The 19,503-nt window shown below is 37.6% G+C and overlaps 1 protein-coding gene across 3 annotated transcripts in view; it reads right to left on the bottom strand.

Moving 5' to 3' along the window:
• Window positions 1-19,503, bottom strand: part of ECHDC1 (ethylmalonyl-CoA decarboxylase 1) — a 40,592-nt gene that overhangs the window by 6,107 nt on the left and 14,982 nt on the right. For all 3 annotated transcript variants that reach the window (XM_031611334.2, XM_090135819.1, XM_090135820.1), the window contains 2 exons: window positions 16,679-16,731; window positions 14,715-14,795 (listed from right to left, as the gene is read on the bottom strand). In XM_031611334.2, coding sequence (XP_031467194.2) covers window positions 14,715-14,795; window positions 16,679-16,731 — 134 coding nt within the window. The remainder of the gene's footprint in view (window positions 1-14,714; window positions 14,796-16,678; window positions 16,732-19,503) is intronic.

Raw genomic sequence — 19,503 nt, 5'->3', positions numbered from 1 at the left:
CCTAACAATCCAGTTTTCTATAATGAAAATACTAAGTTGAACAGCTTTAAAAAGGGAAAGAAAATTTTCTTTAAAAGTGGAACTGCTTCTGGAAACTCACTGTTCCCAAATCTGCTTAGTTATTGTTAATTATGAGTTTGTTTGGTTGCTTTTTTTTTTTTCTTTTCTTAATGAGAGCACTATCAGCATTCATGATGTATTACAAAGCACCAGGGCTGAAGAGCTTACAACACTTTATCCCACCCCCAATACAATGCACAAAGGCAACAGCTGACATGCCAGATTGCATGAAAGCCATTTTGTGGAGATGGTGGAGGAAGGTTAATGTGACAAAAAGAAGAGAATGGTGTTGCAGGGGAAGAAAGGCTTTTAGCTAACATGAGCAAGTCCTTCCCAAATGCAGCAAATCCCAAGGGGTTCAAGTCTCTCCTCTTCAAATTCTGCAAGTATTCCAAAATTCCTTTCTTGGTGCAGCTTACTTTGCAATTTGCTGACACCCTATGTCCTACTGGGAAAGCAATAATGAAAACATTATTAAGGGCTTAATTCTAGCTGTGCTGAGCATTAAAACAAAGCATTAAAAAAAAAAAAGTGGTCACACACAGTGAGTCACACAATGCTACATGATCTGTAGGCAGCCTCATAACACAGCCACAATGGATGAGTAAGGTGGTACCGTGTTTGTTGAATCTGAGATTGTGTAGGCACTTGGGTTCAGGCCATAGGGACATGTCCATGAACACACTATGGGAAAGTGCATGGATTCATCTGGTAAGCTCTGTCAATGCAGTTGGAAGTTCACATGTGAAGCTGAATTTTATGTTAGAAGCATGGCCAATCCCTCAGTACCATCAAGAAAAAAAGAATTTACTGTGTGGGAAAGAATATGTGAACCTGCTCAATTGTCACCCTCTTCAGAGAAAATGAAACCAAATGAGCTGAATTAATGTCTGGCTGCAAGTTCTAGGCTCTCATAGGGATTCACTTCTCCATATAATGTACCTTTGAACAAGCTGCTCAGAGAAAACTAAGTGGTCAGGAGAAGGTGTAAACATAGTTTTTGCCTGTCTTCAAACTTAAGAAAGGTGTCTGTGGTTTTTCAGGCTTTTCAGCTTGAATCCTCTCCTAAGTTATGTCACTTCTTTTAGAAACCACCCATCACACTCTCCATTTAGTTACTCTGCACAATTCCAATCCTTCTGCTCAGGGAAGTGAAGGAGACTTGAGCTCAGATTTTGCACATTCCAAAAGGCAAAGGTTGCTGCTAAGCTGCCTGGAACGAGCCTTGAAACATCACCAGCTGCAGCCTTGCATAAGTATTTCCCTCTTTGTTTTATGAAAGGAGTTGAGTCTGTCTTCTGAGACATGACAGATCTGATCTAACGTTAGATGAATTTATGTAACAAAAAGTATATCAAACACTACTAAACACAAAGATGCAGACATCAAAAAACGGAAGACAGAAGCACCATTCTATTCTTGAGCTCTTTATAGCTTGTTCATCTATTACTGGCCTGTCTGAAACACAACAGGAGATGAATACAAAATGAGTCTCTGATGTGACTTAGTATGTCTGTATTTGTCTTCTAGGTCAAAAGAATTAAAATCTGGGTCTCCTACATCCCAGGGGAAGGTCATACGAGGCTCCTGGACACATGCCTTCTCTGTCCTAAGAAAAATGAAAATCTTTGCATGACGATGCTAAAAAAACATTATCAAACATAATTCATATACAATGTAACTGAGGGACTTCAGAAGCAGAGAAATATCCTTCAGAACAGTGAAGAGCAGTGAAATCCTTGTATCTTAAAACACAGAAGAAAAGTTAATGTAATAGAAGCACTAAAGAGCAGCACAAACTTTCTCTAAGAACATTATAATTCCACATTACAAACACTACAACACCTCTAGAAAGAGAGCACAGCTACCAGGGGCCACATCCAATTTTGGGTTTGTCATCTGAAGCAAATGAGCTGCAGCAAATATTCCTGCTCTGCATCTTAAAGTATTCTCAGATCCACTAAATGTTACAAACCCTCCCCACCTTTGATAGGACTCCTTTACTGACAACTTGTTGTGGCCACAAACTGACTGTCACATCACATCACTAACTGCACGTGAGAAGAACACCATGTTTGCCATTACCAAGGCAGCCAAATGTGTCCCATCCTTGAGCAGGCACACTCGCTTCCTTAAAGGCAGTGCTCCTTTTGAGCTAAGAGTGATGCTTCCTGCACTAATACACCTTCCAGCTACTTGAAGATAGAGCATACACAATGAAGGCTGGAAATGTTATGCAAACTGAAATGTATTCTCTCAGTTTTTCAAAACTGCTTTTTATAGCACTCCTTTTACTGAACTGTTCCAATAGGTATAATCAGCTCCTTGGGTAGAATACAAACTGTTTTACAGTCTGTGCTGGCCCCAACTTCCACATCTACTGAACTTCTGGGGTTTGAATTAAATTTAGCATTCTGACAAAGCAAAGGCACTAATGACAAATATCACATTATGCATTTTAAATTTTTCTGCCGCTATGCTTCTGAATGCCATGATAGAAAAAAGGATGCCCAAAACGTTAAACATGCTGTCAGCAACCTGGATTTCATTCCCAACCCTGTTTGATTCCCAGTGTCATATGAGGACACAGATCCTTACTTCCAGTCTTCTCCTATGATCTGGCCTGACACTGACACATCAAGAAGGGAGGCAGCCAGTATCACACAGGGCTGCAGCACCTGGTTCTCAGCTCAAGTTGTCCTAGAGAAGGCAGCCAGAACTGCAGGAGCTGACTTTCATCTCTCCCACAAATACTTTGGCCTCCTACCACTTCCTCTCAAATCTCCAGTCAAGAAAAATAACAGGCCTTTGGGTCTTACAAGTTCTCTGACAAAATGTGCTAGCTAACTTTTTCCATACATTTTGGTAACTCTATGAAATAAATCTATACATTTTGGTAAATCTATAAGGTGATTTTTTTTTACAAAGTGATGACTCTAAAAACAGTCAAAGGTCTTAGGATACTCAGTACTCTGTGAAACCAGCAAGAATGCAGTACTGACATCAAAAGCTTTCAGACAACAATCCAAACCACATACACAAGTATTCTAAGCACAGAAACATATTAAAGAAAAAAAAAAAAACAACAGGAAAATGGTAACAGAAAGAAGGTAACTAAGGGCTGAACATTTGTTTTAACCAACAAACAACAGAAGCACAAAGTTAATACGCAATTCAGTAAAATTTTGCCAATGTATATGTTTTTCTAACACATTTATCAATATGCCATCAGCTTAATTAACTCTTGTTAAATTAAGCAACAGCGGTACAATGCTGACAGGTGGCCAAAGCAGCTTTTTAAACTAAATGCTGCTGGAAAGCTTACATTCTAGAATTTGTTAGAGGTCAGACATTACATTGACTGTGGATGGCATTAATCGTGCAAACAGAAACTGTTTCACCACGTGGACATTAAAATTTGAGGAGTTTGATTGCAAGTGATAAAAGCTCACAAGTAAGTAGCTTAGAATTTTGTATCTTTGCTTGGTAAGTACTAACAGGACCAACAGAAGTTGCATTAGCTCTTAAATCCACATTAAACTATAAGTGAGCTTGAAAGTCCTGAGTCCATTGGCCACTTCTTCCCTTATTGTACTGCAACTTCCTCAAAATACAATCCCCACCCCAACATCTCACCTGCACACTGTACCTCAGTCTCACTCCACCTTCCTTACACTTTTCCATCATCCCAAGTGGCACAGAAGATCCCAGTATTGATGGTGGGTCCTTGCAGCCAGTGTTTGTGACTCAGGCAGCAGACAGATTTACACAGGTAATATCCATACTCTGACTTCCCTTTTCCTCCTGATGCTTGCAAAACCCACAAAAAAAAAAAAAAAAAAAAAAGAAAAGAAAAGAAGAAGAAAAGAGCACTGTTCTTAATGCACAAAATGCTGCCAAAGATGTGCAATAGATTGGGCGTTTTTAGCCAACTAAGGTGTTTTTTAGAGCAATATGTTAAAATAAAGTAAGGGAGAATTGTGTCTATTGAACTTATAGCATCAGAGTAATAAACAAACGACCAGTTCCTTTATCTGTGTAACAAAAGCCCTGATTTAGGATCAAAAGTCTTTTACTTCAGCTTGGTCTCTCACACCACATAGATAAAGTATTATCTTCCAGACCGCATACTACATCTTTGGCTTTGCAAAGAAAATAGCTTTAAAGTAGATGGCTGAAAAACAAACTTTAGATGAGGTAAACACGGGCAGTTGGATGCAAGAGTATTTCCTTAAAAGAAAGAAGCCATATGTTTCTTTCACAGGACGAAAAAGCACTGCCACAGGTCTCTGAAGTGCAGTATGAACTATAGCATCTGAGTAGATGGAATCTCCCATACTGTCCATCTTGGTACATGAAATCAGAATCCATCTGTGCCTGAGGAGATGCAAGTGTGCAAAAGAGCCTTCAGCCAACAACAGATTAAAGCTCTTCCTATAGCCACAAAAGGGCCAAGCAAACCTACAATCAGGGCAGTCATCCTGAAGCTTGGGCAAGGCCATCACAGAAGCAGTCAAACACTGCTGCCACTACATGCTACACTGAATGGTTCACATAGCAGCAGATAACTGCAGTTTGGATATTAGCTGACTTCTCCCCCATTTTCTTTAGTAGGGGTATGGTCCTGCAAGTGATCTCATGCTCAATCAACCTCTGATATCTGCACAACAAATCTCAGTCAGAACAATACTCCAGATACCACATACCTTCCCAGTCAATGTATCTAAACCCTGCCCACATGTACAGATGTTAACGAATGCAAGGAACTACAGAATGTTCTTGGCAAAATACAAAGACAAATTCTAAAGGCTTTGTATACAAACGTTCTGTGGCAGTTTGCAATAAAACTCATGCCTACCTCCTCCAGAATCTTTTAACAACAAAAGCAATTTCTGAATATAATTTGAAAATAAGACTTGAATATGAACCACTACTACCTTGACATCTTCACAAAGCCACACAAAGCCTGATGTAACTAAAGTGAAGGCTCAGTTCATGCCAATGGAGACCTTACTTGGAAATTTAATACTCTGCAATTAAATAATAGTATTGTGTTCTATTAGTGACAACTTTAAGTCTTGAATAAGTATTTAGTCTCTCAAAATATTCTCAGGACTATAAATCTTAGTAGAAAGGCTAGGAATACTGTTATCTATTTCATTTTTAATGAAAAAAGAAAAAAAACCACCAAGTTTCATATGGTTTGTTCCATATGCTAACACACAAGCTTTCCATGGTTATTATAGCAACGGCCGGACTTTTTCGAATTGAACTATTCCACAATTCTATGTAAGTCCAACTAAAACAACAGTCAAATTAACCAGTTATTTTTGCAATCATAAATGTATGCTGAAGTAGGAAGGTACTGCAGGAAGAATATTCTGCAGTATAGAAGAAATATGCAGTATAACACCAAAATAATTTAGGCAGTCAGCAAAGCTGATGAAGAACAGTTTCCTGTCCTTGTTTCAGCTTTCCTGGCAGATGCTGTTAAAATGAGACTGTCTCCTCCAAAAAGCAAGCTGGGAGTAATTAATCCATCACTAACTATATAGTGCAAGGTCTCTTTACCACCACACCACCAAATAATTATCCAGGTACTCCATCAAGGGATAATCTACATAAAACAGCTAAAGATTTTTCTGAAATTCAGCTATTTTACTACATACACTGTCATCAAGAAAACATCTCAGTTTTCTGAAAAGACTAACAAATTGATTAATCCTGAAAATAATTAGTCATAATTTCACCTGTCCTTCAATCTCACAGGCTTTAAAGGGATCAAAAAGCCCTCATTATAAACTTAATGAATGACTCCTTGCTAATTATATTTAGCAGATATTTCAAACTAACAGTGCAGTAAGTATCGATCAGCCATAATTGCTCAGTGCTCTTCCAGCACAACTTACTAGTATTAATTCCCTCTGCTCCTCTCTCATATCTTCTGTCTCATGGAGAGCCTCTCATGTTTCTGCCCAACACAAAGAAAGAATAAAAGAAATAAGCATCACAGCAATAGCTGCTTCAAAGCAGTGATAACACCAAGAAAGACTTCCAAAATGAAAATGCTGTAAAACTGATAAAACAAAGGAATTGACCACGACAGTCCATGCAGACTGACATCATAAAAACAAACCCTCAAATCTTTGCTCTTTCTGAAAATCCTTTCGTCATAGATATACTCATGACAGATACCTAAATGGTAACCAGTAGAGAGTGTAAAGAGCAGATAGTTTAAGAGTTTGGAGAACCACGTCCCTTGTGCACGTATTATGGCTCAATACTGCTCCGCCATCCCCAATTTCACCAGGGTCAGAAGACATTGTGCATATTAATCATCTCTCCTGCTCATAAACATTAATCTGTACTCTTCACAGCAAGAATGCAATGGAAAGATGTAGATCCAGTCAGCTCTCTCAAATCCTTGCAGGGATTAAAAAAAAAATTAAAAAAAATCACAAACACATCTTCTTTACTTGAGATTTAAATACATTAAAATTATATTCAAGAACCAAAATAAAAAAGATTCTCCCAAGCACAGAGAGTTCTATGTACTTTCTAAAACTCAGTGTCAAAGAAGTAGGCTTAAGGACAGCATAACAAATCTCACCAGCAAGAGAGCTCGCTTTTCTTACAGCTCTTTTCAAACTGCCTTACAGATTATACAGAACGTTATTTATAGTTACTGAATTATTTTGTAACACACTTAGTGCATCCGCTTCCCCCTGCTCAATGTTCACATAAAGTAGCCTAAGAGAAAATATCTCACATTTTGCCAGCATGCATTGCCTTTATCTTTGTTGCTGCCCTCCAGTCAGATTTTTCCAACGTATCTTCCAGAATTCTAAGAATTAAGGTCAAAACCTGGACCCAGAAATAGACTCCTAGTTACAGATGCGTTATCTTGAGCAAGAGCTAACGCTTCTGGGTTGGCTAAGGAACCTGAGTCCACTTCCCAGAGCTGATAGACCTTAACAATGAGAAGCACATTTATGGGGAAACTTGACTGTTTTTAACCACAATCCTATCATGCTTTTTCACATCAACTCAGAGTCAAGCAAAACAGTGCAGGAAATTCCACCATCTACTGCCCAAACTTTGAGGCACACAATGGAAGGTGAGCCTCCAAAAGGTACAGAGCCAACTCAAAGAGATTTCAGAAGGAAGAAGCACAAAAGCAATACTGTTACAAGAAAAAAAGTCTACTGGATAACAGGATTTAAAGCAGACCAAAACCAGTCTAGAACATGTCTGTATAAGAATGACTGGAGCATGGTAAAAAGTTTTATTTTTCAAACAGCTCCCCGATCAGAGGTGAGAGGGTAAAACAGAGCCAGAAGAACTGTTAATTAGAAAGAGATTATGGAAGGAAAAAAAAAAAAATACAAGGAGAGAAGTTGTTGCGGATACTCCCCAAGGAATCAGCCTCATCGAGGAAAGGTAGATAGGGCCACCCAAAAGTCTTCTGCAGGTGATGTTCTTTGTAATATTTGCTGCAATCCATGCTGATGGCTCTTCTAATCACCTTCTGAAACAGAATCTCCCAAAAGTCAGTTAAGGATGAAGGTTCAGCCAGTAGCAGTGAATTAAGGGTTTTAGATCTATTTTTATTTTTTATTTTTTACCTCAGGCTGACATTTTCTTGCCTGCGGCTTCACAGAGAAGAGCATACTATAAAAAATTATATTTGTTCTAAAAGGTATAAATGAAGTTCAGTATTGGAAATTACAGTCTTTTTTTCTGTAACAGGAATGAAAAATCGAATTAGATGACAGATCACAGGGCAAGAAATAGGCACCCAAAAAGCATGACTGATTAAAACTCCAAAAGCAGTATTAAAGGAAGAAAAAAAGAGGGTTTTTTTCTTCTTCTTCTCCTGTCATTTTTCAGAAAGCTGACAGGAAGGAAAATTATTTGGCCTAACTTCAAAGGAACCAATCCATTTCCCAGGCTCAGATGTGGTTTGCACACCCCAGAAGTGCTGGGGCACAAGCAGAGGGCTGGCCAAGCTGCTCAGCTCTGAGGCAGCAGGTCATGCTGCCTATCACCACATGCTACATTCAGACACCATGTGGCCCTGTTACAGGTTGCAATATGATGGAAGGGTTATACAAGACGTGGAGCTGGTCCCTCATCCTTGCTCTCATGCCTGAGCACTCAAGGTAGCCTGGAAGACCAAGAAAGCAGCAGGAGACTTTGAAAAGGTTTATGAAAGCGTGCAAGGCTTACAGCATGTTATAAAAACATATGGAAAAGAGAAAACAAAACAGATAGCCATTCCAGGGACTGTAACTTCACTGAGGTGTGCAGTATGAACTCTGATAACCTACCACAAATCACCAGAACAACAATGTGGGAATGAAGGCCCATTATTCATAATTTCCCCTCCCTCCATCTGTAATATAGCTGTATCGTACATACCATGGGTTCCACCACATTTTCCCTCCCTTGCTTTAAGTACTGATGCCTCTCCTACTAAGACTCTCTTCCTCTCCTAATTCCCAGCTATGACTTATTTTTGTTGCACTAGTGTCAGTTCAGTGGGTCCCAGACACAGTTTACACTGCAACCTCCATTATCACACAATTATTTTGAGTAGTTTCCATCTTCACATAGGACTTTGGTCTTGCCCATGAAGCAGGTTTCAGCTACTCTTTACAGGCTGTCAAAACCTAAAAACACAAGTGACTGAAAGCCAAAATAAGGCTCACATAAAAATTACTCATGCTAGAAATCTAAAATATTACATGTCTTTTCTTCTGAAAAAGGAACTAGAGCTGTTTGGATTTCATTCAAATAAAGGCTTTCAACAGCAGATATGCTTTTTAGACTGGAGAAAAAATTCCATTAGAAAAGATCCACAGTAATATTTTACAAGATTTTTTTGATGAAAAACAGCCATTCGTAACTTTTTTTTTTTTTTGCAGCACATTAATAACCTGTATTAATAACCTCAGTTCGTTATTTCTTTCATATATGTTTATCAAGACCAAAGAAAGCCAAACAAAATATTCCTGGAACAAACTCGCAAGCTTTTGTTTCTGATATATAAAAGGGGAAGGGGGAGTTCTTCAAAAATCAGAGACTGGCATCTGAAATGTCAAACAGGCAAAATTCACTTTGGTCTACTAAGCTCAGATGATTGGAAAGTAACAAAGTTTCTCAATATTGACCCTAAGAGTTGCAAGGTCTGAACCTTAGCATATGTCTGATATATCACATTTCTGCAACACTCAGCATTGAGGGATTTAAAAACTGTCATGACATCACACTAACAAACCTTTGCAAGTTCGAAGGGAACAAGGCACGCTGAAATTCAGCTCTGAGTGCAGTGTTACTGATGCTGAATTTGCACATCCTACACAGCAATTTCTGACTACAGCAACAAGATCATTTGATATCACTGGTGATTAAATTGTAACATGTTGCCATTTTGTCAGGATACCACACTAATGAACTGAAGCCTTTTTTTTTTTTTTTTTTTTTAAATGATCACAGTGGCTATTTCAAGTTTTCCAGATACAGATACAATACGATTTCAGAGCTTATCTCTTAATTTTTTTTTAGAATTGGGGGAGTGGTGTCACAAGGACATATCAATAAGTCTTAAATAGAAAGACAATGTTAACATTAACATTCAACAGTAACCTAGCTTCTCCAACTTTTAACTTTTTAGTATGACAGATCAGCTACATTGATGATGAAGTGCAGACAGCTTCAGATTACTAACTGGTGGTATGTTCAACCATAGCTTAAACACGCAACAATTTAAGGAAAACAGGAATTTAATGTATGAATTTAAAATTTTATTTATTCCTTACTATAACTGATGAGTTACAGCAGTAGCAACTCATTTCTTACAAACCACAGAATCCAAAAAGGAAGAAGTTGAATCTATGTTTACAAGTCCAAAGAGTCTGCATTCTTTATTACACAGTTACACAATTTTAGATAAGTCAGGAAGCAACAAGGCAAAACTGAGGCAAATCTAAGAGCTCCCTAAAGCCAAAAGATTGTGTTCCCATCCTCTCCTGACTGTCATCCTCTCCTAGATGCCTAGTTCCACCTTTACATTGGTTCTAGTCATTTCTAGATTTCTGCAAATCACTCACTCCTGAAACAAAAAACATCTAGCCTTTCCGTTACTTTTAGGTTTGATAATTGACTCATACAGGCATTTTCAGTGGTACTTGGCACATGAGTAAGCAGTGAGCACAGAAGAGCAGCAGGGACACTCCTCCTACATCAAGGTGAACTGTTCAGTTTACCCTTTTTTTGAAATCATAGTTCAGTATAACTCCATCTCATAGTCAGTAGACTTGAATACGTGTCTCTCAGACTTTACATTAATCAACTTGTGGAGGTATCTGATATTAAAAAAATAAGGAAAGGAAGATTATTTTGGTAGTGAAAATCAGCAGTGGAGTGTCAAATACCTGGAGGCTGTTTTATCTACACTGGGGATGAATCACTTCACAGTTGCAGTTGTAACAGATGATTTCCTTGCATTTCTACTTATCCTAAACTAATTCTTCTTGAACCTAGAATGCTTCCCCACAGCGAAATGACAGCCTGGTGTCTCAGCAGGAGTTAGCATGGATCCAACTCTGCATTCCCTAAAATCTGTTTTATCTTGTTTTCCACTGTCTGTCTGGGCTATCTCTATTATTCCTGTACGGCAGAGAATTAGCTGTACAAATAAAGGACATGAGGTTGCCTAGTGTTAGAGGTAATGTAAAGGTAAATAGATGCTGAAAACAAAAATCTCATTCAATCACAATAAGATGGTTTGGCTTCCTACAGAAAAAAAAAAAATTGAATGAAGTAAATCTCTACAAAAAGATGACTTCAAAAAGAAAGCTTCAACTCTAATTCACATTATGTTGCTGTTACTTATATTTCCAGTTAAATCAGTGGTCAATTTGAACTGCAGACATGAAAAAAAAAAACACAAAAAAACAACAATCCCTTAAAAAATCCTTTGTGTGGAAGACTGTAAATGCGTGAGATTCAAAATCCAATTAAAAATGGTAATAAAGAAAATACAATACAAATCCATAGATGTACAGGTTTTTGTGTCCCTTTTTAGTAGTACTGTGGTTACTCAATGAGATGCCAAACATTTAAGATCAAAAATAAGAACAGCATTCTTAGTTTTAAATGTTTCACAGCCCGCTTCTACAACATTGCTCTGAAAATTCATCAGAAAATTGTACTAAGAGACCTCCCAAGGTTCTAAAAACGTGAAGTGGTGCATGACTGCAATGAAATTCTAAAATTGCCAACTGATTTGAAGGGCATTTTATGCGTGGAGATATACACGCACTCACACATATAAATGTGAGGGAACTTAAATATAGCTAAACAAGTGATCGGTGGCATCCAGTAAGCACCTAAAGTTGTGAGAACACATTCTTAGATTTAGCCATCGATTCTGTTCCTGACAATGTGCAGCAATGTTATTTATGGAGTCACGCACAGTGAAGTCAGCCTGGATTTTGCAAAAACTCATGAATGTGTGAATTCCCTCCTGTAACACTGTACCATTCATATCATGTTCTCTTCAGTACTGAGGCACTCTTTTTTTGTTTTGATGGGTTTTTTTTGTTGCTGTTTTAAAGGAGCAACAAATGAACTGTAAACTAATAAAAGGATGAGTGCCTACAACTGAGAAGTCAGTCATAGTGGGCCTACATTTATATAGTGTCTGTACTCTTCTGCTCCTGTCATTTTGAGTAAATTACGTTTAATTCATGTTTGTAAAAGTACATAAACTAATCATTACAAGAACACAATGAAAGCTATCCAATAATAGTGTATTTCAGTGCATTACTTATGTGTCTAATGGAACACACTATCACCTTAAAATACTAAGGAGCATGCTAACATGTTTCACAAAAATACAGAAAACATCTCATTGAAATGCAGCAAGGCCAATATGGTATCAATGCGTTCCTACCAGTATAAGCCCCTTTCCTTCTTAAAATCTTGATTCTGCCATTCCTAAAAACAGCAAGAGACTGCTTAAAGAAGCAAATGCCTCTTTAAATCATTGGTGCTTTTTATGAGGTAAAATACTGCTAAGCACAAACAAGAACAATGAAATTGGCCCCTTGTGATTCAGCTGTGCCACATCACACACATCACACTTGTTCCACCTCAAGAAATTACAGTTGATTAACTTATTTTCTAAAAAAGGCTTCTATCAATGAACCATTTTGACATTAATGGTACAAGATGTGGGCGGCTTTTCATCTTTTTTACTCTTGCTCTCTGCCTGGAGATACTCCCTTTTACACTGGACTCACATGGAACTGCAATGTCTCTATCCTGGTTAAAGGATGGTGCCAGGGAAATGTATTTTTCAAACACACTCAGGTACAGTGAAGTCCATTCACCAAGAGAGGTACAGCTGGATTTTTACAGCTGTACAAGTAACAAAAAGACCTACACAGACTGTCCCAGTGAGATTGCAGCAGAGAGATTTCTCAAAGGCAACAGTGTGAAATAGGACAGTTCAAAACGCAAAATTAGCTTTCCTGGCTACTGGCTGCTAGCCTATTGATACAAATATGCTCAGAGATTACCATGTTCTGCTAATTGTACAGACAAATCAAACTTTCTGCCCCATACCTAATCATTAATTTATCATTAATCATTAATTTATTGCCCAGCAACCCACTGTAAGCAAGTCTTGCTCAAATTCCTTAGCCAATCTGCAAACTCCACGCTCCTTAAACTTCACACACTGTGCAAATATCTGACATACTTCAGGTTTCCACACATAGAATTCATTTAACTTTTTTTTGTAAAATTGCATCACTGAATCAGGTGAAAGCTTCAACATCACAGTCATTTGTGTACTTCACTGAAATGGCTGCAGTGTTGAGCAGAACCGCCACATACACCAATGGTAGGCAGCAGAATCCCCCAGGTGCCTTCACAGATTCAGAAGAGAAAATGTTCAGCAGTGGCACACTGAAAAAAGTCCAGATTTCTTGAAACCACTAAAAAGCTCTGCTACCCAAACAAGTTTTATACACGCACGGTTTTACACTGCTCAGATTTACAGGAATAGACAAGTGAGATAATCATAGTGACAGAAGCTTCATCTTCTTAATTTTCATATCAGAAAAAAAAGTCTAAATGGATTTTATTTACCTTATGCTTGTCTAGAGAACAATTTAAAAAACAAATTGTGTGTTTATGACCTTAAAAGGATCTTGCTTCTTATGGAGAGACACACTGCAACAGTCCATAAGTAAGTTAAGACCGAACACACCTTGAGAAAACATCCTCTTCCAGATAAAAGATGGAATAACCTAAGATACTTTCTCTTCTCGTCATTGCCCTTATGTCAGCAATAAATTGCCAAAGTTCATGCAAGACCTCCCTAATCCAGTTTTAAATGAGCTGGTGGAAAATAGAATAAGTGACAACCACAAGAACTGCCACTGGAAGAACCATCTATTAACACCAGTAATATCTTAAACCACATCAGCTATTTTAAAATTGAATTTGTCCACATTTCTACTTCAGTACAGATTGTATCACGCCACCAGAACACGTTTCTAAGAAGGAATATAGGCCATTTTCATTCAAGTGAATCACTTCAACAACATCAACATAATTAATGCAGAACAGACTGGTATAGATAAACAAAGTTTTTCAGGCCAGGACCAAGCATTTTGGTAGCTTAACAGTGAAAAATAGCCAAGTCAAAAACTGAGAATCAAAAGCAGCCACAACTCTCTGACCAGCTTATTCAAAATAAAAAACAAACTTCTCTGATTTATTCTCAGGTTTCTCTTTTGGCATCTCCTGATTCAAGACAGAATTTCTGTTCCAGTAATATCTGCTCACAGTCCTCAAAAGAACTGCGATTTTGTTGCCAAGTACTGAAATCCTCAAATTTAGGAGCAATAACAGCACACGGTATTTTTCTCTAGCTTGTTTCTACTATTAATTAAGTCCCATTTGCTGCTTCTGAATTGCTATTATTTAGTTGCACTGGATGAGTGTGTTAGAAAGCAGTGGAAAATTGATCAACAACTGTAGTTATTGCGAAAATTATGGCAGTGCATCAGAGGAACTGCAGCTGCTCACTTATGCAAATAAGAGCTACTTGACAATGATTATAATTGTAGACTATGTCAAACAACATAGCTGGAGTAAGAGTAGAGTATATATTTTAGAAAGCCAAAAGATTCCATTTCATTATGCTCATATTCCTTAAACTCCTCTTTAGGGATAACACAATCTACTTTCTGTCAGTGGACTTGGGAAAGACTATGAGCTGCATTCCAGCCAACACTACAGCTGTCAAACAAGACACCTTTTACCAAGTATTTATAATGCTGCAATACAGAGGCTGTAGCAAGAGTGATAGTTCTTAAAGTTCCTCACTGCTTTCATTTTTACACACCGATTCTAACTATATAACTCAGCAGTAAAACATCTTTCCTTTGTACTATCACAGGAAAAGATAGAGCTTCCTGAAGTTTATGACCAACCAAACAGGCCTAATTCCTAATGACTTGGAATCCACGGACAAGACTCCAAGAAAAAGTAGTACCTAGCGCTTCCTACATTTCATAAGTACAGTCATTAAATTGTCAGAGCAATGTGGTGACTACTCAAACTGTTAATCTTACCTGAAATCACATGCTGTGGTAAGTTCTGCTCCTCCTCCAAGAGCTTTTCCTTGGACTAGTGCAACGCTGATCAATGGCAACCTAAGCAAGAGAGTTTTGTGAGCAAAATTCACACGTGAAGTTCTAGATAAGGATTCAGACAAACTATAGTAGAAGCTCAGAAAAACATAGTGCTCTTATTCAAATAACTACATCTTTTGCAGAAAATCAGCACAATACCAACTCCACTTACACAGAAACAATTATTCCACAATTAATTCAGGATCTCATGATGAAGCAGCAAGACTGAAATAGTGAACAGAATCATAGTAAAACAGATCACGTATTATGTTATAGAAAAATACATGCCACAGATTATACCTGAAAAGATTATCTGCAAGAAGAACAGTGACACAAGACTAAACGCTAAGTCAGTATATTATATTGAGCAATAGATAAGGACTGCACAGCTGGGTTATCTAAAAATAATGAGATTCAGTGTAACAACCTCAGCAGCTTCTTCAAACAGCAGTGCTACCATCTCAACCAACAAAACTTCTTAGAGGACAAAACTGTCCTTTGAGGATAGCAACAATCTGCTGCTACCTTTGATGATGCTGTATTTAATCACATTCAAGGTAATTTAAAGGACAGAAGGAAGGAAGAGTACATAGGGACAAACCCTTCCTATTCTCTAATTGTGAAATTAATACTAATAAACAGGGACTGACTTAGGATAAGCTAAGTAACCTAAGAAATGAAGATAACTAGTCCTAAACTTTTCATGCTGGTAAAGCTGTTTCATTTTTACTATGAAGAAACATTTAACTCATAGTTCAGTGTTAAAAATACAATCAGAAGTCAGCCTTCCCAACCACAATCATGTATTTGGTTTTATTTCTACTTTAACAGAACCACCAACAATTTCTTACAGCCTAAGTCCATTTATTGGAGTACACTTTACACAATAAATCACACAGGGGAGCCCATTAGGAGAAGGCTCATTATTCCTATAGTCTATGGGGAACCAGATGATATGGTCCAACTATCCTACATCCACAGTCATCTGTTTGAGGCAATTCCTTCAGGATCACAGTTTGCCTCAGCTCTCTCTGATAGAAATTGATCCCCTAAGATAGATTTGGCCAGACAGCAATTTAATGCTCCACCTGAACCACAAATGGAATAATACAGTGCAATATACCCTAAGTCAAAGCCCTTGAGGTGAGGTCTTAATCTTTATACATCTTCTTCGCTTTGCCACATCAATCTTTATTATACCTAGGCCAGCTTATACAAATGGATGCTAATTCTGATCCTGAGGATTCCTTACAATACAGTATTAGTATTAATAAGTCGCCAATCTCCAGGGCAGTTTTACAGAATAAAGTTAGCTCACAATATTTTCTTATATATACTACTTGAAAACAAAAAATAATTATCTTTCTAGGGCCCCGAACAGACAAAAAAAAATTGAACCTACCACACGTGCATGCAATAGGAATGTGATTTCTTAAAAGCAGCTAAATCTAAAGGAAAGAAAAAGAAACAAAAACAACAGAAGTACCAGATGGTACAACTGAATATGTTCTTCTTATGAAGTGGGAAGATTAAATAAATACATTAGATAAATGCTACCTGCGTAGGCTGTATAAGCTGGCCCTGCTTGTTTGTTAAGAACAACTGATTTCTAGTGAGTCAGATACTTCCAAGATCTTGATTTCCTTAACTCTAGTTACCTCCCGGCCCCTCCACATACTTACAGGTGTGGTTTTTTTTTTTTTTTTTTTCTGTTCCAATCTCTGGAAAGGCTAACAATGCAAATTGTCAAAGTTTAATTTAAATCCACAAATACTTACCTGAATAAGATACACAAATACAAGCTCTGGGATTCAAAATTACATGCTTAAAGATCTCATTAAAGAGTTAGCCAAAACAAATGTCAATCATTATAATTACTTAAAAAAGTAAAAAAAATATATTACCTCATGAGTCTGGTTAAGGTATTTTGCATAAACATGCACATATTCATCCCATCCTACAAAGAACAGAAAATTTAAAAATGATAAGAATTCTAACGTGTCACAATTAAAAAGAGTAGATATGAGTATTCATTATATTCACTCTAACAGGGTTTGAATTTGGTTAATCTTGGTCAAATTCCAGCTCAAACTCACTAAGCAACAGAAAACCTAGTATGGATTGAGTTAAAAACAAACAAAACTCTCAATCACTTATTAGAATTTCAGTTAGAATTAAGACACTATTAAAACAATTGCAAGTTTCTGCGATGTGAAATTTTACAGCTTTTCCTCTTCTCACTTCTCCCAGGCAAACATCCATAGAGAGATTTAAAGGTCTATATAGGACCACGGATGGCTGAGAATTTGATACTGTTTCAATTCAATATTTTGGTTTAAAAACAGTGGCTTTTGTTATTCACTACAGCCACCTCCTATGCCCAGTAAGATCAGTAGCAATATTTCCACACCAAATTAAAGATAATAAAATCTTACATGATAGCTGCCTTAACATTTCTCATCAGGAAGTTCAAAACTCACACAATTATCCATGGTATCAGTTCTCAAACATGTACTTGAACAGTTCCCATACCATAACCACAAGGATGCAGCTGAAAAAGCAGCTCTGTAGACAAAGGCAGTTTCAATTCATCACAGCTGAGTTTTTGTATTCAAGATGGCCACTTCAGTTAATACCAAAATCCAAGATGTATATAAAGATTAATGCCAGAACAGGCCAGCTTGATGAATGCAGTTATGACTAAGCTGAGAAAAATAAAGGTCTTCTTGTAATCAACTAGTAGACTGATTGCTGTGTATCATATGGAAAAACGTCTAAACACAAAACACACTGAAAAAAAAAAACAAAATCAGCTAACTTGAGTCTCAGACAACATAATTTGAAAAACTTCCTGATTAAAATAAAATAAGGTTACTGGGAAAAACTTCCCCCTGACTTCTAATCTAAGTCTCTCTTCCTTTAATTTAAAACCATTCCCCCTTGCTCTATTGCTAAATACCTATATAAAAAGTTCATTTCCCTCCTGTCTATAATCTCCTTTTCAATACTGGAACGCTACACTGAGGTCTCCCCATGGCCTCCTCTTCTCCAGACTGAACAAGCCCCGCTCCTTCTGTCTGCCTTTATAGGACAGGTATTCCAACATCTGGTCATCCTCACGGCTTCTCTTTGCAGCCTCTCCAAAAGCTCCACATCTTTCTTGTGCTGGGGCAGGCCTGGACACAGTACTTCAGATGGGGCCTCATAAGGGCAGAGTAGAGAGGGACAATCCCCTCCCTCGCCCTGCTGGCTGCCCCACTTTTGATGCTGCTCAGAATACTGCTGGCCTTCTGGGCTGCAAGCATACATTAAGTTTTTCATCTACCAGTAGTCCTAAGCCCTTCTCGGCAGGGCTGCTCTCAAGGAGTTCTCTTCTCAGTCTGTATACATGTCTGGAATTGCCCTCACTCAAGTGCATCACCTGTTACTGCTAAAAGTTATGGGCTGCCTCACAAAACAGAAAAAAAAAAAAAAAGCACCTTAGAGACACTTGTGGATAGAAAACAATCTTCTTTTAACATGAAAGTAAACAAAACTCTGATTTGCAGCAAGTTAGAAAGCAGAGTTCAGCAAGACTAGAGAGCAGCAAATGCTATTCCCTATTCTTTTATTTAATAAAGACTTAAATCCCAAGAGATGGTTTAGGACTAGGCTACTGTGAAGGAACTCTCACTTCAGAATAAATAATTTGAACTCCCCAAAAGAAACATACAGCAATCAGGTTCAACTATTCTTATATTATTTCTGATGACTTGCGTTTCTATTTAAGTCCCAGTGTGAGATCTACATTCTCAGAGAAAGTTTTCAACACAGTTATAACTAATACCAACATATTTCCTTATGCCCAGTATCTCTGCTAGGTCTCATATAAAGATTAGGAGCCTTATCTCCCATTGCAGTGGCTCCAAGTAACTTACATAAACATACAGACAGAATATTAAACATCAAAAAAAGGATGGAAGCAGAATCACCGAAAATTCCTAAACGTAGAAGTCTGAAAGAAAGCTTAGACTGCAAATATGGATAAAAGAAAGCCCATGCTTGGTTTTCTCTCCTTTTCTGTTTCTCCAATGCTATAAAAAAATCAAAAACTCAGATTAAAAAAGATCAATAATAATAATAATAAATCACCAATATATTTCTATTTTTAAAATGACCAGTGCTAATAAACACAGAAAATGAAAATTCCTCAAAAAAAAAGTACTTATAAGGTAGGTGCCCCCCATATCAGGAAAAAGTACACCTCTCAGGGTGTTCCGCAGATGAAACAAAGTCTACTGTACTATTTGAAAGCTGGACCATCCTACTTATGTTACCAGCCCAGAAATACTTCACGGTTTTTTAAGATGCCTAATTTCATCAACAGAAGCAATTACTAAAGAAAAATACTAGGTAAACTAGTTTTTTACTAAACCATTCAATAAAAGCTAATTTGTGTGGTCAAATCCTGTAACTGGAAACAGGCATAGAAAAGCACTGGCCTATCAGTTAGCATAATTTCAAATCAGGATGTGAGAGTATTACAGGAAGGCTCACTTCCCTTGCTGCCGATGAAGTCAAACCATGCCAATAGCCATATATTAACCCATAAAAAAAAAACAACTGCACATGTGAAAGTTGTCAAGATAAGGCAGCATGAGTGAAAACCTGCCATCCAACCCTTACCTCTTCAACTCCTGACTTACTCCCAACTCCTCTAACTGGTCACAATCAACGCTAGGGCTCAACT

The sequence above is a fragment of the Phasianus colchicus genome, chromosome 2, assembly GCF_987193195.1.
Source record: "Phasianus colchicus chromosome 2, bPhaCol1.hap1.1, whole genome shotgun sequence".
In the NCBI taxonomy this organism is placed as follows: domain Eukaryota; kingdom Metazoa; phylum Chordata; class Aves; order Galliformes; family Phasianidae; genus Phasianus; species Phasianus colchicus.
The sequence above is the reverse complement of the archived record's forward strand: the minus strand, read 5'-3'. Positions and strand labels throughout refer to the sequence as shown.